At 33.1% G+C, this 24,970-nt stretch overlaps 1 protein-coding gene across 2 annotated transcripts; it reads left to right on the top strand.

Annotated features, from left to right (window-relative positions):
- Positions 1-602: 602 nt before the first annotated feature.
- On the top strand, positions 603-24,381 carry LOC148603133 (UPF0415 protein C7orf25 homolog). Of its 2 annotated transcripts, XM_088551521.1 has the most exons (8): positions 603-718; positions 3,307-3,482; positions 4,771-4,794; positions 17,005-17,260; positions 17,898-18,752; positions 19,569-19,753; positions 20,387-20,467; positions 24,142-24,381. In XM_088551521.1, exons 1-8 carry the CDS (start codon positions 610-612, stop codon positions 24,208-24,210), a joined length of 1,755 nt encoding a protein of 584 aa, XP_088407647.1. In that variant the 5' UTR covers positions 603-609; the 3' UTR covers positions 24,211-24,381. The 2 variants fall into 2 exon arrangements, with proteins under 2 accessions (XP_088407647.1, XP_088407648.1); XM_088551522.1 differs by lacking the exon at positions 4,771-4,794.
- The last annotated feature ends 589 nt before the right edge of the window (positions 24,382-24,970 follow it).

Here is a 24,970-nt window from a genome sequence, read left to right as displayed (position 1 = left end):
TTTATTTTCATATTCATTTTTCAACCTTTTCTGTCATTTTCCTCTAAACTTTGTCATTCTGTCCAAGTATCTTTTTCTTGACCTCCTCCGTCTCCCGTCCGGGGTCTCGTCCAAGCTGTCTCCATTTCTCCTTCCGATGTCGCATAATTCTTGTTCTGGCCTCGGCTTCTGGCCATAGTTCCCTCATGAATTTACAATGGCTACTTTTCGTCAAGGCTTTCCATTCTCACGAGTTTGTCCAGGAATTAATATTACTAACGTAAGTATGTGTTTGGTGTCTGTCCGCTAAACCAAAGACCAATCACGGGGCTTATCCTCACTGTGGACCAATCGACACGTGGGACCAATTGCAATCAAGCTGAGATTCAATATCACTTTATCAGAATCAAGCTTTGATTCAATATCACTTTATCAGAATCAAGCTTTTTTTTATTTAACATTGTATTATGATGCATATTTTTTTCACGCATTTTTCTTAAGGAAGAATTGAGATGATAAGTTTGGGCTTTTATTTTATAAATCTCTAGATCTGGATCCGTCAATATTCTTTTTCTAACGTTACTTTGGGTCGACCGATCCAAGGACCGAAATGTACACTCCTTTAATCTGATGTCGTTTCACTTCCCATGTTACTACAGATCAAGATGTTGCAACATAACAGAATATTCTTGGAGAGGAATTAGCTCATATTTATCATTAACCATACTCTTTCAAAAAGGTATTATTTAAACATTGTGCACCAAGAGTTTGCTGAAATGTGATCATTATGTTCCATCTACTTTAAGACAGGAATTGTGTAATATCCCTGACTTTCAATTTTAATTTTAGCTAAACTGCTAAACCAGGACACATTTTTCATTAGTCCTTCTAAGTATTCAGTGTCCGGAGCTGTTTTCTGATTTGGCCACCCACTGACACTGCATCCCTAAGGGAACTCTATACAGTTACATTTAGGCGCACTCACTGTTTTGCACACCTGAGGTTGACTCGGTCAAATTTTGTAAAACTTAAAAAGTTGAAAATTGGTGGATATATTGTTGAAATGTAGTTGAGCATAGTTATACATAGACAGTTGTAATATATGTTATGGTAAACAGGTGTAATATAAATGAAGAATGGTACCCGGAATGTTTCAGTAGCCTGCTGTATCAGGTACTCTATACAGCATCAGCTGGCTGATTTTCTAAATACATGTACCTTATTTTGCATGAACTTTTGGAACTAAAATTGTGAGATAATGAACTAAAAAAGGTCTTATTATATTTACTCCTTTCCCACCTACTCAATCATGCTTTCATCCTGTGATGGTGTCTAAGTGCCTGATCTTTTATTAAACATACAATGTAGTATTTGGTTGTTACATTAATTTAGCAATGGCGCCAAAATTTTCATTTTGCAAAATTTTGGCTGGTAACCTGAACTTTAATGCCATCAAGTATATATATTCGGTCTGACTAATAAAAATAACCTATCATTTTAACACAGAAATAATAATCAGACATATGGTACAGTGGACCTAAAAATTTTACTGGCCTGACTCAATTTTTACCAGACATAGTCAGACAGATCTTAGAAATCAATGAACACCTCAGATAGAAATGCAAAATACATGTACATATTAATATGTACACTTTTCTGCACAGGATCTTTTTAGTGCCTGTACAGTTTATTTAATATACACAGATAGATTTGGAACTCTGCACTAGAGTTGCAGTTTCATAAATCACTTCTTTACATACAGGGTTGGTATGAAACTTAAGTAGAATGCATCATTTTATGTTTGTAGTAATTTACTGAGGTGAATGACAATAATCAGTAGAAAAAAATATTATTTTATAATTTTATTCAAAAGAAAAGAAGTCAATTTTATTAACTTATTTTCCATCTTGCTGCAAATTCATCAGTAATATTCTAATGGTACCTTAGTACACAATATACAATGTACCTTTTTCCACATGAAAAATTAGAAAAGTAGCTCTGATGATTAATTACTGGTATTATTGATGAAATAAAAAGAAGTTGGAGTTACCAGTGTACCTTTATTTATATTTGGAAAACCTGTTACTACAGTCCTTGAACCTATCCGCGGAAAAATTTATGTTTAAATCTATTACGTTGTGTAAATATGTGTAAAATTGACCAAGAGAACAACAAAAACCGTAAAATACAGTGACCACTGTGTGGTCACATGATGCGATCACCTGTAAAATGGATCGGTTTGGCGGATCGATGACTGACCGGAAGTTGATCGATGATCGATGACCGATCACAATTTTTGTTGCAGGGATCAATTCAGGTTCTGTATACTCCCACTATCAAATATACAGCCAAGACTAGTATATAGACATGAAAAGGTTGATGCCTGATTTGTGGGTGCCTCGCTTTAACTCACCTTTTTTCAAATAAAATTGAACATATGACTATTTACTGTTTCACTTTCGGGTCCAAACAATTGTAAAAATATGTAATTTGGATGTACAAATCATTGTTTTGATTTAGTTACAAAGTTTTTGGTGGTGATACTTGGGTTTATTTATTAGAGTCATCAATTATTAAGTGATTTCTGAGCAGTAAATAGTGATATGTTTGATTGTATTAAAAAAAAATTGATTTCCAATCTTTGAAGGATATTTCATTTTTTGACTGTAAGTTTATGAAGTTGTTTCAACATAAAGTTTTAGTTCATCAGTTTGTTGTTAAGTATAACATGTATAAGTCTTTATAAAAATCAGACAGAAGGTGATTCATCCACGTCAAAAACCCACAGAATTCATTTTGATTTCTTGTTCAGAAACAGTATTAACAGATCACATGACCAGTCTTAGTTTTTCATTTGGTTGTTGCACTTTTGAAATGAAAATTATATAGATTGTACATGAAATTGGCATTTTACAAGAGTTATCGTTTTTTATTTTGTTTGATTTGGTTGATTTTAGTGGGAGATAAATGTATGATTATCTCAAAAGTGCAGATCTGAATACAGAAATAATTATCGTTACATGAAAATACAGCATATGTAGACTGAAAGAGTATCGTTTGTTTGGTGGGTTTTACTACACCATGAATCACTTTACCATTGGCTGTCTCTTAATTTGATGTGGACTGGTACTTAAAAAAATGACTTTGCAAGTTTTACTGGTAAATTTGTTCTGACAATTGAGAATGAGGTTTGAGTTAATCATTCTTAAAATTTACTTACCAAAACAGACATAGTATATAAAGAATTGATGTTTTTTTATATGTGTCACTATTCGATAGTTTCTTCAATTCTTACCAGTGGCAATCTTATGAAATTTATGTTTACAGACAATACTATGGCAACCAGTAGCACCACAACTCTATCTCCTGGAAGCATTGATGAGATGTTAGATATCTACATACAGACTTGTGAAGATTTAATTACACAGTGTCAGAAACTAGAACTAAAAGATGGTAGGAAGTTAGAGAAAAAATGCAGAGCTGAACTGAAGTACCTTTTGTCAGTGAGTATTCAGGGTGTACATTGATATGCAGTGATAACAAATTGTACTCACCCTGTTTCTTTTTGCACATTGGAGTCAATATAGAGTAAATAAAGGCCAAAATAAGTTCACTTTATTTTCCAAAATATCATATAGGCCATATATTTTTGGCTATCTCAAGCTAAAAATTTACATGTTGGTCTTCTGTTTTATTGTTACATTTTAAAACCTTGCAACCATTTTAGCTACAAAATTGTATGCATTGAAACTATGGGGAAAAATACTCAATTTCTTGTAAAATCTTTACTTTCACATATTTGCACATGGAAGCATAGGATATTCCTGCAATACATGGATCAAAAAGCAATCCTACCACAATTTAGAGACATGATTCTAAATACTATACACCAGGGCATCGTTCACAAAGCTTACTTAAGACTTATGTGCACACAAGTCCCATTGGTTTGTAGATGATTTATGTGTACGCATGTCTTCAAATATTTTGTTAAACAATGCCCTGGATAATAAATTACTAGTAAGTACATGCACATGGCTACATGGCTTTTTCACAACATTTTATGAATGACACATTCCTGTTCCTGAATGGAGTTGGTCAGTAATATAAAGGATGTACGATGCCAAAATTGTCAATAAATGTATATTTAATATATAAATCATAAATACATGTACAAACCAAAAGGGTAATGAACTATCGTGTACATGTACTCTTATAAACCAATTAAACATGCAACATCCATTTTGTGAGCGTTGTTTACTTCTGAGTCATTTGAAATCATTTTTACTTGCTCTTTAAGTAGCTGTCTTTGTAAGAATCATGCAAAATCTGAAAAATGTGTTACACCCGAAAAAAGGCTACACATATTTTTATTTTTGTAATTAAGTTGTTTTATGGGTCTATATTATGAAATGTGTAATTATTCATTTAGATCTGCCTGCTCTTAGGAGATAATCAACATTGAAAATCCAATAGATTCTATTGTATTTGAGTGTCATTTACAGAGTTATCTCCCTTACTTTTGAATTCTACAGTGCATTCTATACAATTTTTATCTCCTAAGAGCACGGGTTATATGTGAAACCAAATGTTAATTTCTGTATACTAAAGCATTTTAAACAAAATATCCAAAATAAAAATATGTAGGCTTTCCAACCATTATCACATTTTGCATGATTCTTAGCTGGAGTACTACTTAATACATATTATAGGTTGATATTGGTTTTTATTGTAAACAATAATGAGTGAAATAATGATTTTATTTTCATATTTTTGACTATTTGCTGTACTAAGGTAATGTTTTCATACTCTGGAGAAGTAAGCTACATCACACTAACATTGGCTATTAAAATTTAACACTGATTATATTGTATCATTTTACTGATGTATGGAACTTTTGACAAATATTTCTGTTTTACTTTGGAAATAGGAGTTATCTTTCTTTTCCCATACACCATGGCTATTCTGCATTATATGTCACTGCTAGTAATAATGGAAAATGTTAATGAGGCGACAAAGCAATGGTACAAAATGTATACGAATACAAGATTTTATCTGTTGCTATGGTCACCAAAAGTTAAAAGAATACCATATATTTGAATGCTTTTTATACCCCTATTCATTAGTGTGGTGGTTCAGTTGCAAATACCTTGTCTGTCCGATCGTCAATTCATCCATTACACATTTCCTAACAGATTTCTCAGCTTCTATTTAAGGGAATGCTTTTGATATTTAATATGTTGTTTTTGCATGATGACTTGTACCATGTCTCCCTTTTTTCTTGTTCCTTCTCCTTTCTGTTTACTGATTGACTAAGTATTTTTCAGCAGGCACTTAATGAAGATTTTCAAAATAGATTCCCTAGCTTATATTACAAGGAATGCTTAGGTATTTGGTATATTACTTTTGCATCATGATTTTTACTGTGTCTCCCTTTTCAGCTTTGACTGAAATGGTTAAGTTGGGGTATACTTGGTACGAGATTATGTGTATCATCTTGTTGAATTTTCAGTAGTATTATTTTGTGAAAATGAAAGTTTTTTGGTGAAATTATCTTGAAAATGTTTGCTTAAACTTATCCATATATGATATTTTCTTAATTGGAAAAGCTAATTTATCTAAAAGTTGTCCTAGTCACATTTTCTAAATTGGAAAAGCTAATTTATCTAAAAGTTGTCCTAGTCACATTTTCTTAATTGGAAAAGCTAATTTATCTAAAAGTTGTCCTAGTCACATTTTCTAAATTGGAAAAGCTAATATATCTAAAAGTTGTCCTAGTCACATTTTCTAAATTGGAAAAGCTAATTTATCTATAAGTTGTCCTAGTCACATTGGTCAAAAAGGACATAATGTGAAAGAACTATTGTTTGTGATGTACCAATTTTCGTGGTTATCGTGGGTGAGCCAGACCTCGAACTTCAGTTCCAAACGAAAAGCAGATACCCATTGATGTGTGTACTGAAAACCTCAAAACCACGAATTCAAGAATCCATGAACTTGTGTATTTTCTCGTATCCATGAAAGTTGGTATCCACAAATTTAAAAGTACTTTCACAGTATTAAATGTAAATGGACTGACCATATATTGGAGAATTAGTACCACCACCAGTTTGAACTTACTTATCTTGAACCATATAAACCTTATTCCCTTGTATTTGATGTCATATGCAATTGATGAATTATAATTTGAACTACACTGCAGAAGTGATTAGATATTCTATAAATAACATTGTAATAATACTTTTTTTACAATTACATGATATTTTCAATTAATTTCTCAGGCAGACCTGATGCTGTAGATGAAGTATTACTCAACATTAAAATAAGGCAGAGAAAGTACATATATATTTCTTTTTTCCTTTTCTATACGCATGTCAATTAAGAAAGGGTGTATTAAGGTTTACCCAAGTCTGTCCATCAGTGGTTCACACTTTGCACAATATCTAAAAAAAGCTGCCACCGATTTTGTTAAACTTCAGTTAATTGTTTCTTTGAATTGACGTAAGCTGTCTTTTAATTTTTATCAATTTCAGCTTTTTGGTATTTGAGTTTTGGGTCTTTTTTTTTCAAACAAAAACCAGGTGATTTTCTGTTTTGGACTATAATACCAAAGTCCCTACATCAATTTCAATAAAATTTTGGTGAATTATAATTTTTTTTTATTGATGTGAGCTCCCTTTAGTTTTTTTTATAAATTGGTCTCTCTTTTTAGAGTAATGAGACTTAAATCATAAAAGGAAGATTTAAAAAGTGAAATGTCTGTTAGAAGTCAAAACACAAATATTATTGGAACTGGGATAAGTATGCAGTCCATAGAACATTTGTTAATGGGTAAATGGCTCAAGACTTTAAATGGAGTGGGAAAAACTGAATCAACTGTTGTATGGATAATAAACACTGCATTTAAAAGGATTCAGTTTTAAGGTGCCAGTTGACAAATTTTAAGTGGCCAATCACAAATTTGCTAGTAGTCTCAGACTGTGGTCTTATTCCTTTACCTTGCAATCATTCATTGCCTTCATGCCTTTACATGACAGGTGCCCCTTTAATAAAATAATGATCCCCAGATTAATATATTTGCATTGGTTTAATCATAAGCCATTGAAGTTATGCCTGGCTCAGTGGCGGATCTAGAAGGGGTTCAGGGGGTTGACACCCATTGTCATTTTCATGTGTAAAATTGACAAAAAATGGCAAATAATGTCCTAGCACCTCCTTTTTTCTGAGGAACCTTGACTGGCACCCCACCTTTTCAAAGTGTCTGGATCCAGTCCTGCGGCTTTTATTTCAATCCATCAGCTCAGGAAAAAACTCATTTTTTCTTACCCCCAGCTCCCACCAGACAAAGATTAAGGGCCATTGGTCTGTCCACATATCTAGTCCTTGTAGGCACAACTGTTCCTAAATCATTCAATGGATTTAAACTAAACTTTATTAAAAGTTTTAGATATCACATGTAAATGTGAAAAAGAGGAAGATAGGTGTTGTCTGATTTCTGCAAGAAATTCAACACCTGAAGGGTATTAACTAAATTCTGTTCAACTCTTTCTAAATATTTCAATTGATTTTAATGAAATTTTATACTAAAATTTGGTCACATATGCTTGAATATAGAGTGGATAATCATGGTTGGATGCACACAAGGAGGGATAATTAAGTTTAAAGGGTTTAGCATCATGTGTCCAACATAGAATCATTTTTTGTGAACACATTTCTATTATTAATTCTGCCTGATTAATATATGGAGTTGATTTTATGTTTTTTACATTCTTAAAATAAACCAGTAACTCTACATCTCCAGGGATGCCCTATTGATTTGATGTTTGATTGTAAAATCATGATGATGTTATTTTTATGGTAATATTTAATTGAATATCAGCTTGTGTTTGGCATGAGATGTTTACTTTCATTATACACAAAGTTTAAGGAAGTATGGTGTGTTTTGGTGATAGTACTATTGTATAAAAGAGATTCCAGAATGCCTGGATACTGGTTTTATATACACCATACTAAGTAAAATTGTAATTATATATATATAAACTATTATTATTATATCATTTTATAAATAGAAAGACAGTAATGGTGCACGGACGTGACATGAAACAATTGTAAGATATAAATAAGGGTTAGAACCATGGAAAAATGCGAGCGTACATGTAGTAATTTGTGTAACAGAGTTATGTGCACTATTATTATTTTACTAAAACATCACCAACATAAACCTAGCCAGAAAAAACTCAATAATTTTGATTGGTCTTTGTATGTAACATTCAGGTAGATCCGTTTGTGACGTCACAGCAACTTTTTTTTGTTCAGTGGCAGTACAAAATGCATATTAATATCCGAACACTGCCTCAACTCTGGTCCGTGCTCCCAGTTTTTAGTGGAGGCCGAGTTGCTCATTTACTTTTGTTACTTTGTATGTATGATTTTAGTTACTTTATTTTCTTTGTTGTGAATGTCTGTTTTCCATGTCTGGTCTTTGTCCCTGGATTACATTCTTTTGATTACCGCTATAACCTTGGTTCCCTTGATTACTTTATGTTACGCAAGTTATTAATTGTACGAAAGTACATTGGTTGCACCACTGCTGAAATTTGATTGATCTATACATAGCTTACTCCTACAACGTAAGATGTTGGAATTCCGTTCCTCCATACCCCAACCTCTTACTTCCGAGCGCCATATTGCATAACGCTCGTTCCGACATTCTTTGAAATCGGTAGAATTATAGTAAACTATTTACCATTTAAAACGTTTTATACAGTTTCTTTACCATTAAACTGGAGAAGGTGACTAAATCGAGAAAAACAAATGACCTACCTGATGAGAAAATCCAGCAATCCTGGAAATCCTTTGTAGAAGTAGTTAAAATGAACTTCATATTTGGTTTTTAGCTTTTTGAGTGTAATTCCGGTTGATAAAATTACAGATTTTAACTTTTGCTAAACGAACATATCAAATTAACCAACGTATTGCCTTTACAATCTTAAAGTCCGTTTTGTCAAAACTATATTGTATTCTGTAAAATTAGTGACCTAATTCAAAATTGCTGGTCATTTTGACAACTGTCTTCATTACAAATGTTTTCTAGATATATAATATATATTTATGATTTTTATCGCTCGATTTCCGTTAGGTTAAACTTCTTTTATGCAAATAAAAGACTTAAAATATTTTAAAACACATGTTTAGCTAATTCACATTTGCGGTGGCTTTCAACGTGTCAGATGCTAGAGGTTAGGATGGCACCAAGTCAGAAAATGGCTTGCCAGATAACCTTTAGCATTGCTAGAGTATACATAGCTCATCATGCTGATCACTGGACCCCCTGTCAGAAATAAGCTAAACCGTATGCTTTTGCAGATATTTGCAAAAAAAAACTACTGTGTTAAGTAACGGCAGCAATGTTTTTCACGGATCAAAGGAACAATCATGCCAAGTTTAGTTCCAATCGGTCCAATAGTTTATGAGAAGAGATATGAAAATTGTCCTTGGTCAACGTCGACAAGGACGACAATGATAAAGACTCCGACGGATGCCAAGTGATGACAATAGCTCACATCGGCCTTCGGGTCTGGTGAGCTAAATAAAGAAAGTTTTGATTAGAAGCAGGGTCATTCACGTACTTTCAGGTAGTTCCGTATGTGACGTCACATCAGATATTTTTTTATGGTCAGTAATTGTACAAAATATATCCGGTTATTGCCTGTGTTACCGTATTTCACCAGTTATTAATGGCTCAAAGGTACTATGGATGGACTATTACTAAATTGAATCTTGTCCCGTCCATGAACCTATTTGCTTTCATATGTATAATTTAGATTTCCTATCACGAATCTGTTACGAAAACGAGAAGCCAACTTAAGGTTTTAATTTTCTTTGATCCGCTTGGAGACAGGCGTGATGTTCATATTAATTAGATTTGATCTATATACTTGTTGAAAATACTTTTCCAAGGGAGAAAAAAACCTCATTGATTTTTCCATTATCTCCATCATTTGTATCACAGCGCTAGCTCCTTCCATCAAACTAATGAGTTTAGTTTACAAGGCAATGTTATAAGTAAATACGAACTAAGCTGTTTACTATTCAGTGGTTATTTCTTCCGTAACAGTAATAACTGCTATTTGAGTTAACCAAATGTGCACGTGATTTCAGTTTTAAGAATTTATATCTGGTACGCTGTAACTAGGCAGGTTTAAACATGTTTGCACGAACTAGGTACCCCAACTCGTACATCAAGGGTATATCGAACGACAAACAAAGTATTGCTTATGTGTTTAAAACCACATACCAAATATGAAATCATTCCATCCAGTGGGAGCTGAGATTTTTTTTGACGAAAATTTTGAAGGACGGATGGACAAACAGACGGGCAGGGTCATCCCAATATACCACCCACTCGTTGACAGGGGTACGATATGAAGGGCAAGATAAATTTTGAATTAGGGAAAACGCCCCTGCACTGCAGCCCTTTTCACAAAAAAATCGTGAGTAATAGTATTCGTGAATTGTGACGTCACAATACTTAACTCTATTATGACATCATAACTTACGAGTAATTTTACACTTACGATTTTTTGTGAAAAGGACCGCTGGACTTACGATTTTTTGTGAAAAGGACCGCAGGACTTTCATTCGTTTGTTTTGAAACTAAGAGAAACATCAGATCAGATCAAACACAAAAGATAAGCAAAAGTAAAAACAGATATTGAAAGGATCACCCAAAATAATTCCTTTCTAATTACTAACTGAAGTTCCATTAGTTCTGTGAACAGCAGTACAGAAATTGTTTATATTCTAAATATTTAAAAGCACCTTTTGACACCAATGCTTTGTTTATTTAGAAAAAGTTTTAGTTTTATAATTTCTGTCATAATTGTTATAATGTACAACTTATAACAAGGGGCAACATCCCTAAATCTGGTATGCGTCACACCATCGCTGAAATTGACAAATTCAATACATAAGGGATCACAGATAAGCAATTATGGAAAGAAGGATACAAATTAAATCTATTTTCAATTACTTGCATTATATGATGGTTTGACATTTTCTGATTATTATTCTGAAAAATTCATTTTAATGATTAACTAAATAAATGATGCGATGGCTGTTTAAATAAAACGCTACAATTATAACTATTACATACAATTATATTTACCACTTAAACAAAAAGATGTACTTATTGGAAGTGCATCAGGTCAAGCGGTATTCTTTTTGATGCATCTTGATAGCAAATTACGCACCTTGAAGAAACTATTTGCCAGTAGTTTACTATATTAAGTGTCAGTTTGCGTAAGAATCAGACAGTGGGTGAAACATGGTATGAACAAAAAATCACCATTTTGAAAGTTTAATTTGACTATTTACACCATCTGAATCGAGGAAAAAGACAAGAAAATCCATATCAAGTTGGTGCTTTGATTTATAATTTTATTGAAAAATGAACTTTCAAGGGCAGATAACTCTGTCGAACACGTCACTTTTCTAACATTTTATTGAAAAACAATCTGAGAAAATCCAATGAATACACAGATGCAGAGTCCAAATAATGGTCTTTTCAAATAGAAAAAGTATCCTTCAGTGAAATAATATTGTCAGATTGGTGCGGTTTTGACATGCATGATTCTGATTTTTCCCAATTTGCCTAATTCTTACAAAAAATGACACTTAAGAGTTCTGTCTTTTCAGGTTATGCTTTTATAGTTTCACATAGATGTATAATTTTGTATGTAGTATCAAAATGCTGAGCCCTAAATCTTCATAGCACTCATATTTCAAAACAAGTCGGACCCACTAATGATTGAAAATTATTTTTAAAAAGGTCTTATGGTAAATATAAATATATACCAGAACGGAACAAATTTAAAATCACTTGTGTAAAGCAGTATTTTCATGATTTCCAGTAAAATATAGACTAATTTATCAAAAGGGGTAGGTGGAACTTTTCTAAGCCCAATCCAAACCGTTTATATTATTTCCATTTTTCCTGCATGTGCATAAAAGAAAATGAAAATTATTTATCTATCAGAATGGTTAAATTTTATATTCATTGTCAACAGACCATATACAGCGTATTTTTATATACCCGTTTTGGTAAACGGGTGTCCGTCTCTCTGTCCGTCAGTCCTTTACACTTCGCACTATACCTCAGAAGTGCTGATTTTTGTGAAAATTTCGTGATTTGTTTCATTTGATGGATGCTAATTGTTTTTCGTTTTTGGACATTTTTCGTACAAAAGAGGTGATTTTAATGTTTTTGGACTGTAAATCAAAAACCCTTTCAGCAATGTTAATCTTTGTTGAAGTGTTTTTTTATTTTGATTTGAATATGATATAAAAACATAACACTGATTTCATGAGTTTAGTCTCTTATCCTAGGTGTACCTCCTTAAGCTCCCGTTAAATATTTGTAAATTTCAGAATTTACAATTTAGAGTTATGGGACTTTGTTTTAAAAAGGGGGGATCTACAGTTTTCGGACTATATCTCAGTATTGGCGACACCCATTTTCATGAAACTTTGGAAAATGATTTCAAAATGCTTTAAATTAATGTAATGAAACTTTGATGAATTGGTTTTATTTTGGTATTTTTTTTTATAGTTATGTAAGCTTCTTTTTGATTTTTATATATTTTGTATGATTTATCTAATTACAATCAAATTTGGAGCCGTATCAATCTTGAACTCTGTGTCCATATTTGCCCAGTTTGTTCAGGGTTCGAACTCAGCGGTGCTCCGCAAAGCATTTAATTAATTTTGTGAGAATAACACAAAGAACATGTGAAATATTTCTGTTCTTAGGCCGGCATAGTTTAACTACAAAAATGTCTGTGTACAGTCCCTAGACATTAATTTGCTTTCCTTGATGAGAGTTGATTGCGTTTTTATGGAGCATGATTGATAGTTATACGGCTTAGTTCTTATGGTAATTTTTCATTTAAATGTCAGCACCTAATCTGTTGGCTATGGTGTCTCTAGGGTAAAATTGAGAATGTTATTTTTAGTGAGAGCTGTATAATTGAAAAGTGCTTCTAGGTTAACACGTATTTAATTTCGTAGGATAAAAGAGCTATGTATATTGGCTTCGTAATAAATTAAAGCTTTTTATTTGCACTAATCAGTTTGGAGGGGAACACTGACTCAACTCTACTAGAATTTCAGTACAAAAAAGAATGGTAATAGAACTTACTTTAATACAGATATTTCATCGGGATTTCTTCATTTAGAAGACACCCAGCCTGAGTTCCATGATTACTCTTTGTGAATGACCTTTGATAATAATGTTTTTTCAAACAATTATCTTATGCACATGTGCTGTATTTTATAAGTGTAAGGTTCTCTGTACTTCTTGTTTATAGTGTAGATGATATTACTGCATCAGTGCAAATGGCTGGTGTTTGATACCGGTACTTGTTTAACTTAAGTAGTATTCCTGATAAGAATCATGCAAAATGTGATTCATGGTTGGAAAGCCTACATATTTTTTTGTGTGGATATTTTGTTTAAAATGTTATGTTAAACATAAGTTAACGTGGCTTTTCATATAATTCCTGCTCTTAGGAGATAAAAAAAATATATAGAATGTACTGTAAAATTAAAAACATAAGGGAGATAACTCTGTTTGTTTGTTGTTTGTTGGGGTTTAACGTCCGAGCAGCAATATTTCAGATATATTCAGACGATGAACATGAAATGGATAATAAAATGAACATGAAATGATGATGAAATGAAAAATGGGATGGGACACAAGGATAATAGGGTCGACAAATTTTGATTGCCACTAGAAAAAAGGGGGGTGGGTAAGGTCGGGCAATTTAGCCTCCTATGGTTCCTACTCCTATCGAATACCACAGCAGGGTTCTTTAACCTGCGAGGAACGCGACATCTTTCCCTACACGGTGCACCACTATGGTTTGCGGTCAGGTTTTCCGTATTATAGCCTGACAACCCCAGCATGTAACATGCCAGGGGTACCCCATTCCACCACCTGGGGCACACATCCAAGTTGCTCTGTGGGCAGAGCGCCTAGCCCCCTGCTAGGTTACTGAGCACTATTTAGTCACCTTTTACGGCAAGCTTAGCGCTGCTGCAGGCCTATTTTTTTAACACCCGGACCTGCACGGGGCGAGATAACTCTGTAAAAGACACTAAAATACAATAGAAATTGTTGGAGTTTCAATGTAGATTATCTCCTAAAAGCAGAAAAATTGCAATGAATAATTACACATTTCATCATATAGACCTAAAAAGCAACTTAATAACAAAAATTAAAATGTGTAGCTTTTTTTCGGGTGTATAACATTTTGTAATGATTCTTAAGACTACAACTTAATGCAAATGATTCTTGTGTAAAGGAGAGGCTGTCCATTTGTTTAAGTTATTTTCAATTCATCAAATTAAACAGGAAATAAATAATCCTGAAAGTTGCAAAAACTGCATGTATCTTAGACCTTAAAAATGTCGTCGTGAAGCTGACGAAAATAATATTTTTTGAAGTGATCAACGTTTATTAATTGAATTGTTACTTTCACTCAAATTGTTAGCACTATTTTAATTATCTGTCCTTGAATGTCAGCCATTATGTTTATGCTCAGCTGGGGACAGAGACTATAGGTAAAAGACAAAATATTTGTCAGAGATAGAAATATATAACCGTTCCTAATATGTCATGATATTAGAAAACGAGTAATAATTGAAGGATGTAGTTGAACCATGCCTTATTGTGCGTCAATACAAATTGGTATTTGATAGCTTTCGGAAAATGATCATACATTATTAAACGGTTCTGGAAATTTAAATTTTATAAAGTAATTATATTGCAGGTTTGTTATATATGGAACTATGATATAATCAGCGAAAGCTTTTTGGCATTGCTTGCACGCATTTTTTTGGTCATATCTACCATAGAAAAAAATGATTCAAATGAAAATTAGTTTACACCTGAAAATATAATTTTGAATAGTTGTGTAGTTTTATGCACATGACATACGTTGTGTATTTCACAATAAAATGACGCGGTTGGAGTCCTTATTTCATAACACATGCACGAAGAGTCGTTGTGGATTTCTTGTATCACAACCTCAGTTCATGATACTTGAAAAATAATCGTTCCTTATCGTGATCCATACAAATGAATTATCCTATGTCTTGTTAGGAGTTACTCAATATAAAAACTGTTTCTCAGTGTCAACGATTCCCTGCGAGGCGTTTAATGACAGATAACGATTTCACCATTGTTGATGTCGGTAATTAATTTATAGGAGTTGCACATTTTTAATGCTTTTTTTTATTTCATGCATACCTTACCGCTTTCTTTAGCATTATGAAATAGAAAAAAAATTATGCTTTCAGTGCAGGGGTGTACTTTTACTAGCCTTTATATGTATTATGTTTCTATTTTGAAGCTCGAATATGATCTGTTTACAGTGAGTGCATTCATAAGACGAGGACTGAGTTTGTCGGTGGACTTTCTATTAAATTTATATCAAAATTATGTTCAACATGATTTCTTCTTCATCGTCTTTCTTTTTCATATATACGATAGACATTAAGAATGATAAATTTCAAGCAGCAGTTTATTATGAAAGAAAATATAGTGGAAAACCATAAATCTGTGCAATCCTTTACTGGTATCTCTTCCATAACTATGATTGTCATCTACTGTCTGTGTACTGGATTTCTTATCTCCACAAGAATCCATAGAAATAAAGCTACATAGCTGGAACTGCCGAATGTTCCACCAAACATCATTCAAAACTTTTAACTTCTGTATTCACAGCTGTCAAGGGGAGTCTCCAGTCCTACCACGACGCGTGTTACTCCCGTAGTAGTATTAATTCAATATGGCCCCTGAAAATTCGAAAGATCTCTGGAAACCCTCAATTCAAGATTATTATCAGAATACAATAGCATTAAAACTCTTTATACTTCTATACGCCATACTCTGTTCAAATCCGACGGAAAAACATTATACATCGTTGTTACTCAAAAAAAGGCGGTACATCTAGATATAGATATGTAGTTCTTGGTAGTGTTTCCCAAACTTTGTAAAAAAAAAATAAATAAATACAAAATAAATAAAATACAAAAAACAATTCATCTTCCAAATATACTGAAGAAGATTTTTCAAAATGCTGGAATTTTCGATCGACAACATATTTGTTCAGTGAGGTGGACACGTTTTTCAACCAATGGTCGGTATTCCAATGGGACAAATGTGCTCCTCTACTTACTTATTCCGTTACTCTTATGAGGCTGACTTTATAGCTGATCCGATCCAAGAGAAGGAACATCTTCCGATTTGTCAATTTCCCTTTCATTTGTGGCAACATACCTTCAGCCCCTTCGTATGAAATTTTAATATCACAACTCGTACGTTATGCCAGAGCTTGCCGTAACTACGCACTTCTTTCAATTAAGCCTCAGGAATAGGTTTATGTTGCTACAAGAATGAAGTCATCACTTCAGAAGTTTCATGGTCGACATTATGAACTCTTGGATCGTTACGATGTATCCATCTGCACTATGAAAACTGATTTGTTCATCGTGACATAGTTTTCCATTCCTCTTTCGACTAACCTGGACTTAGCTTTTTATGATCACTAGAAAAGCAGAGGACGCTTACCCTACTGGTGAACCTGGTCCATGCTCCCAGTTTTTCGTGGAGTCCGAGTTGCTATTTTACTTTTGTTACTTTGTGTGTGTGTGTGTGTGTGTGTGTGTGTGTGTATATATATATATATATATATTATTTTCTTTGTTGTGTGGGTCTGTTTTCCATGTCTTTATCCCAGGATTACATTCTTTTGATTTCCGCTAGAATCATGGTTCCGTTGATTATTGATTAAGGTGTAGCATTGACCAATTTTTACCAAATGCACTCGTAAAACAATGCCTGCAATGTGTTATCTGTCACTTAAATATTTATATTTGCAATTCAGTGTATTATCTGTCACTTAAATATTCATATTTTTAATTTCTGACTTTATTTAAGAATTGCTGTTTCTATTTACGTTCCAGTTAAAGAAACGCAAGAAGATGACAAATCAACCGAATAATAGTGTGAGGGAGCATGATTTGAAAAGTAGCAATCTCAGCCATTTTGCTGCAATACTTCACGCCATTAACAACCTGCCGAACGTCCAGAAAATCTTATGTCCTTTCAGCTACAAAGAAAGAGTTGACAATCTGGTAGTGGATGTAGTGGCACAAGATTGCCAAGTATGGGTTAAAGTCATTGCTAGAAAAGCACAGGCTTTACACCTCATTTGGGCTGGTAATACTTAAAATAATACACCTTAAATGTTCCGCTAACGATCCCGTGTTTGTTTATCGGATCCTTCGAAGTTGCTGTCCCCAGTATTCATTATACTCCTGTCATACAAGATCCCAAATTTAATGCCTGTTACATGTAGTAGTTGTATCAATATAAAAAAATCGTAATAAAAGAAAGCATTTAGTTAGAAAAACTAAATGAGAGTTTTATTACTTAACTAGTAAATTCAATATATATATTATGAAACCTGTGTTAAGACAGTATATCAAGCGGCAGTATTGAGTATTTGTATAGAGACCATATGTATCAATGTAAAAGCTTTAAGAGACCAGGACAAAATACCAAATATTTAAAGCCGAGACAAAGTCAGTTAACAACACATAAAACTGAAAGAAAATAAAGGAAAGATAATTTACAACACTTCCTCAATCAAAGTACTGCAATCATGGACAATGAACATTAGAATGGAATAATACCCGTATATTTTATAATATTCTAGAGACACCGTCGAGTTGCTCATAATCAAATGTATAACTTTCAATGTCATTAGATTTGAATAATTAAAAAATATTTAGACTTATCTTATATCAAGTCGGATTTTGGTCGACAGATATAACAGATTTTGGCTATCTTACAGGCAAAGGACAGTATGGAGATAGAGATATAATACGTCAGGCAGAAGATTACAAGAAATGTGCTGAACAACACCCAGTTAACTTCGTCATCCCGAAAGTTCATTATGCTTTCTATAACGAAGTAACTTTTGACATGGCTGAGGCGCTGGAGCAACTTGGAATCACAGTCTGGGGGACAAGAATCCCCGTTCCTAAGGAGTTGCAGCGTTTAATTGACGAGTCTGCAAATATGTCAGATGAATCAGAATGCGAAAATAACAACATGAACAATGACGCTATTTTAACCGGTGATTACAACGATAGTGAATCTGACGCTGATTGTTGTGATATTCCTAGTGCTAGTGAACTGATGTCAAAATCAAATACAGAAAGATTGAAACATTTGAATTTGGATGAAAGTAAATGCATTATTGATCAGAATGGTGATACTGCTAAATTGAATTTAGGAGTAGGAAATACAGTGTTGCAAAGCGATTGTAGATCCCTTGATCTTCTTTTTCAAAATCCGTCTAAAGATGATAAACAGTCTGATTTATCTCAGAAAAATGAATCTGCTTTAATTTTACAAAATTCAGATAGTAAGCAATCAGTGCTCCAGGTCTTGACCAGTGCTCCTGTGTATAGTCTTGATGAGTTGAAGATAAACAATCAAAGCTGTAGTCATGCTTCTATTGATAAGGAAGACAGTAGTATCGATACAACTCGAGTCAATCTTGATATTACAACCATGATCACACTGGTGTCTAATATAACACACGGAGGGTGTAAATATTCATTTAAGGAAAAGATTCTTTCCTTGCAGGCGGAAGAGGAACGACAAACACCTGTTTTACCAGAGTTGGAGAGTTATTTGGAAGGTATTTATCACGCAGTTAGAACAATAATACCGAAGCACAAAACAGAAGTGAGATTTTATAGAATACCAGATTGAAAACCCACGAAATGTACGCTTTCCAGAGTTTAGTCACTTGCAATGAAACGGGTGCCATTGGCGGAGCAGAACGTGGTTACTTAGTTGGAGCAAGTTATGTCACTCTCAGTTTATTTTAGTTCATATTGAATGTGCTTGCGATCGAGTTCAATTATCAATTTTTTTTCACCATCAGTATTTTTGTTGTAATTGTATTTTGTGATGTCGTTTACATTGTGTATACTTATCTCTGAATTTCCAATTTCTTATACTACTGTTACATTTTAGCCATTTTAGTTTCCCTGGCCTGTAGTTTTGATGATTTGGTATTTTGTGGGTGCTATTTTACATGGATTGTTGTTAAACATTAACTGGGCTAAAAAAGTCTTTGAACGACAGAAACGTAGCAGTAAAATAATACAGTGGCTTTATAGCTTTATAACAGTTGTCACCGACGAAAAATGTAAACAAAACTGCACGAAGTAGAAATCATTCTTTCATTAAACGACCGATGTGGAGGTTTAATAACTTGTCTGTATAAAGGAAACTTACGACAGATTGAAGTAAGATTTAATGCCAAAGGTTAGTTTTATAATTTAGAATTTTACTGTAAATGAAGCTGCAATCCTCACGGGATTATGATTTGATAAGACCCAAACATTGAACTTCACGATAAATCTCATACACGCTTTGTTTCATGTCCAGTCGAGACCATAAATATTAATGATCCTATTATACAACAGCGTTTCTTCTTTATTTCTAGGTAAACAGTTTTTTGTTTGCCAAACCGCAGTAGAAGATTTTCAGACTATATTAGAAACATTAGGTGGTAAAAATGAGAAAGACCGTGCTGAAAGTTTGCTGTCTAGGTGTAATATAATACCTGATCAACCTTCTAAAAGGGCACAGCATTTACCCAATACTGGTAAAATACGTGAACGATCTAAGGTATTTGTTCTTTAGTTGAGTCGTTGGAATTGACATGATAATAAGACATGGTCATTAAAATTTTTAGCAAAGGGAGAGCCTGTAACTGAAAGAGAAATAATGTAAACAGGTATAATGACACAATCAGGGCTTGAGATTTACTGCAGTTCTGTACATGTAACCTTATACTAGTAAAGTACTTGAACTAGTAAAAATATCCCCGCAGTCCTTTGGGCTAGCAACATATCTGCTTTACCAAAACAAATATGCAACTTATAATTTCTGATACCAAACCAGCGACAAATACTCTCAAAATCAATTTGATTTAAAACTGTCATGGGAGCATACACCCAGACCCTGTTTTTTTGACATTAACAATACATAAAAGAGCAGTCTGCTACATTATGTATGTTTTATGCTCCACTTGATGTTTAATTTTGATTTAAGCTCCTGCAAATCTCGATTTCACAAAAAGTCGTACGTGTAAAGTTGATCGTAAGTAATGACGTCATAAACTAAAATAGCATTGTGACGTCATGATTTACGATCAATTTCACACTTACGACTTTTTGTGAAACCGACGCTTGACCATTTTAGGTACGCGATGAACTAAACAGTTTCTTTGTTTAAAACCTCGGTTTTGTTTTGCTATAGATAATATTTGGAACAGGAGATCACTTGAAGTGTGTAACAGTATCAGCAAATTCTGGTTTTGTCAGGGCTGCGGAACATCAGGTAATTGTATTAACGGATATATTATATCTACTAGAACGGGTAATCAGGTAATTGCGTCTACTGAAGGCATGTAAGAGAAAAGGTAATCAGGTATTTGTATCTACTAGAACAGGCAATCAGTTAATTCTATTAACTGAAAAATGTAAGAGAAAAGGTAATCAGGTAATTGTATTTACGGAAGGACTGAGAGAATTAGTACAGAGGGTCGGAAATATAGATGAGCAGGACACGAGTTTGGGAAAATAGGACTTCAGAATATCAGGTAATTATATGTACTGAATGATTGAAAGAGGACACATCAAAGAGTTTGGGAAATTATCAAGATTGTGGTGTGGTAATAAAGATGTCTCAATTTACTGCATAGCAAGGACTGATTAATAGTGGTTTCCAAAAATCAATACGAAAACAAAATATTATAAAAGAGTGAATTTTTCGTTCTACCAATTATACCTAGGTAAAGGGATATTTAAAAGCGTATATAATTCAAAAGTCATAAGATATTAAGAAGGAAGGTACAGTTAGTCTCATTCTACCCGGACAACAACCTGTTGGTAACAACCATTTCCCGAAGGGTCATCAGGTAGGATATAAATTTTGTTTAAGATAGTTTAAAAGGCAAAGAATCATTAATTCTAATAAGCATGACTCGGTACATTTTATATCAGTTCATTTCGCCCTCAGGTCCATGAGGTCTATTGTCATTATTTGGCACTCGTCGTCAGTTTTGTCATCTGTACATTTTTCTTGAAACATCTCTGGAAAAAATAAATTTTAATGAAAGTTGACTTGAATAACTCTTATGGTATACTGCGAAAAAATGCGTGTGGACTTTCGATCTGTTTAATACAAAGTTTATTTGCAAAACGGGAGTGGGATTGGGTAAAGCCATTTAATTTAAGGTATATCTCTCTAAAACTATGTGGGATAGAGAAAAAGGAAGGAGGCTTTCCTTCTCCAGCTTGAAGATACTATAGTCTCAATAGGGTCGACGGTGTAGAACAACTTTTTGTTATTGCTCTTGAAGTGTAAAAAAGACTCTTTTTTGTGCAGTTTTTAGCAAATTTCTTGAAAATCATAGCCAATTGAAATAACCTTTCGTTGAAGTATGTATGGGAACAAAATTATAGGACGGCTCTTTGTTAGTGCTATTGTCATTGAATTGCGAAAAATGATATTTTTAGCTCACCTGGCCAAAAGCCATGTGAGCCATTGCTATCACTTGGCGTCGTCCGTCGTCGTCGTTAACAATTATACAAAAATCTTCTCCTCTGACACCACTTGACCAATTGAAACCAAACTTGTTATGAATGTTCTTTGGGGTATCCTGCATAGAAGTGAAGTGGGGATTTTTAATTCGTTAAAAAATGTGGCCGCCGTTACTAAAAATTGAACAAAGGGGTCAGACAGTAGTTTTTCACATATATCTCCTAAACCGTTAGGTATAGCTGAATTCTTACATTAGTAAAAGTGTTCAGCATGATGAGATCTATCTCTGGTCAAATTTTGGTTTTAATCCGTTAAGCTATGTTGGAGTTGTTGCCCTTTTTCAACAATTTTTGCTATTTTTGATGTTATTTCTTTCAAAAATCTTCTCCTCTGACACTACTGGACCGATTGAAACCAAACTTGGTGTGAATGTTCCTTGGAGTATCCTAATTTTTGATTTGTCGAAAAAAAACACGGCCGCCGTTACTAAAAATAGAACGTATGGGTCAGACAGTAGTTTTTCACAGATATCTCCAAAACTTTTTTTTTAAATAGTTTTCAGTCAATATCTTGAAAACTATGATAGATTAAAAGAAACTTTCAGTTGTTGAAAAGATCTTGTGATAGTCCTACCAAAGACTTCTTGAGTCAAAATTGTTGGACAACTTCTTGTTTAATTTATTGCTTTTGAAAAGCAAAATTCAACAAGGTGAGCGATTCAGGCTCCTGGGAGCCTCTTGTTTTACTGTCTTTATCCGATGTCTTGAAAACCATAATAAATAGAAAAAAAAACCCATTAATGAAATGAATTTTATTATAAGGCGTTCAATTGTGTTCATTGGTTCAAATTTGTACGATAACTCCTTGTTAGAGTTATTGCCCTTGAAAGGCGAAACATGAACTAAGTGAGATTCAGACTCCAGGGAGCCTCTTATTTAGATAATTTGCTGACTTCGCAGTTAAATGAAATAAATTACATAATAAAGACGCAGCAATACTTCCGACTTACTGTTTTTTTTTTGCAATGTAAAATGGTTTGTAATTTAATTTTATTTGTAGAAATAGACATCAAATCTTTTACATTGTACATTTTTTCCTTTGCAAAATGACGTTAAGCTGATAAATGTAACATGAGAACTACACTTCTTGAGGGAAGGTTTGACATTTTCCTTCGATTTATAATTCTGAATAAATTTCATTTCATTTTACCAGAAGAAATTTCCTGTGATATTTGGAATTTCGTCACTAATTTTGGCATTTAAATATTAATGAAACACGAAGAAAATTGAAATCGAAATGGGCGATGTTATTATTTTTACGATTAATATTCATTCTATGACTTATATAGACTTCCTCTTTCTTTATTGATTCTTAACTTACGTAATGTTGCTATTTCTTTCTGAATCTGTCTCATGTATATGCGATAATGAAATTAGAGAAAGACTATTTGATTATGAAAGGGTACTTTGAGATAAATATTTTGATCCTTTTAAATCACTATAATAGCATTTTTCTTTTTGTTCAATCTGTTATTTTTCTCTTAACATGGTGAAATTTAATGATTTGGTTCGGAAAAATCTTCCAAGTACCCGGTGTCAATATCAAATATTCGTCCCCTAATATAATTTTATGTTCTGTCAATATTATAAAAAAAACTGCAAGCTAATACACGTTCTTATAGGAGAACATACGTATAGATTTTTAAATACTTTTAGAGAAATAATCTTGTGCTCATTTAAATAAAAGTGTCCTGCACAATTCATTTTTTTTTTCAAATCCATTTCTTATTGGTTGTATTATTCAATAAATTTGTTGATAATGCTGTGCCATGTTACTACGGACGATGTATCAAAATGTGGAGATATATAGACTTATTTAAAAAAAAAATGACTTGTTATACTTTAAACACAGCCTTAAACTCTTAATTATTTTCAATCTTATGTGCAAGTATGATATTTCATATCCCTGTTTGATTCTAGTTTTTCTAAAGACAAAAACTTGTGCACTGCGCCTGTGTTTAAATGTCACAGAATCATTTCGTCACATGACATATATATGTTTCAGGGGTATATTTTCAACTTATCATCATTGGAAAAAGAACCAGGCCCTCAATTTGAAATTTTCCTCAAATTCTTCCCCAACTCATATTTCAACGAATCAAATCCCTTGAAAATGACGAGTTTAGGACAAACTGAAGGATTTGAGAATAATCTCAATTTGAAAATTTGTCGGAAATGTTTGGGAGGCAAGTAAGAAAGTTTCCATTTGTAGTGTTAGCTTGGAATGATGATTTATTATTTTCAAAGCAAATTTGATGGTTTACATAGAAGTTATTAGGCGTGTAAATAGCCCTAACGTATATAAGTAAGACTTTACTACCAAGTACGTCCAGAGAAAAGATGTGGTATGTTTATTTTTGTTAGCTATTGACATGTTTTCTTGCAGCCTATATCTCGTTTGTCTTTCAGGGATTATCATTTGCTGTTTACCTTCATCAATCAAGGGCGTTGACGGAGAGGAAGCAAATAGAAACATGATTCTGAAAAAAAAAACTGACATTAATTATCGTTCGGAAATAATAGTGACCATAATTTCCTTTGCAAACATTTTTATGTTGTTTTTTTTTAATTTTGCTTGTGTTGATATTCTAATACTAGTTGGTTATTATTGTTTATTTGATACTGTGAATTAAATAACATTTTACTCAATGTTATATTGCCTTAAAACAACAAATTTTGGATAAGTGATGAGGGTCTGTCGTCAGTTTAGGATGAATGGTGAAGCAGTTTGTACCAAATTAAAATAAAGTTACTTGTTATTTGTATATTATATATAAGAGCATTTGCACTTGAAAAATATTGTTCTAGTATATATGTTCTTGTTGGAACCAAAACTATAAATACTTATTAACTGTCATTAATTCATATTCTTACCCTGCCGGTGCACCTGGTCCATGCTCCCAGTTTTTAGTGGAGTCCGAGATTCTCATTTGCTTTTGTTACTTTGTATGTATGGTTTTGGTTATTATATGTTCTTTGTTGTGTATGTCTGTTTTCCATGTCTGGTCTTTATTCCTGGATTACATTCTTTTGATTTCCGCTAGAATCTTGGCTCCCTTGATCACTCTTTAACTCTCTGTAAGAATCAGGCAGTGGGTGAAACATGTTACGGAAAAAAACCACTAATTTGAAAGTTTAATTCAACTATTTCCACCATCAGAATCAGTAAAAAAGACAAGATTTTCCTTATCATTTTGGTAAATTGAGTTATCGTTTCATTGATATGCACTGAAAGTGA

This window comes from Perna viridis, chromosome 11 (genome assembly GCF_037379345.1).
Source record: "Perna viridis isolate PV_CMFRI_1.1 ecotype Kerala chromosome 11, ASM3737934v1, whole genome shotgun sequence".
In the NCBI taxonomy this organism is placed as follows: domain Eukaryota; kingdom Metazoa; phylum Mollusca; class Bivalvia; order Mytilida; family Mytilidae; genus Perna; species Perna viridis.
Note: the sequence above shows the minus strand (reverse complement) of the source record. Positions and strands in the feature narration are given on the sequence as shown.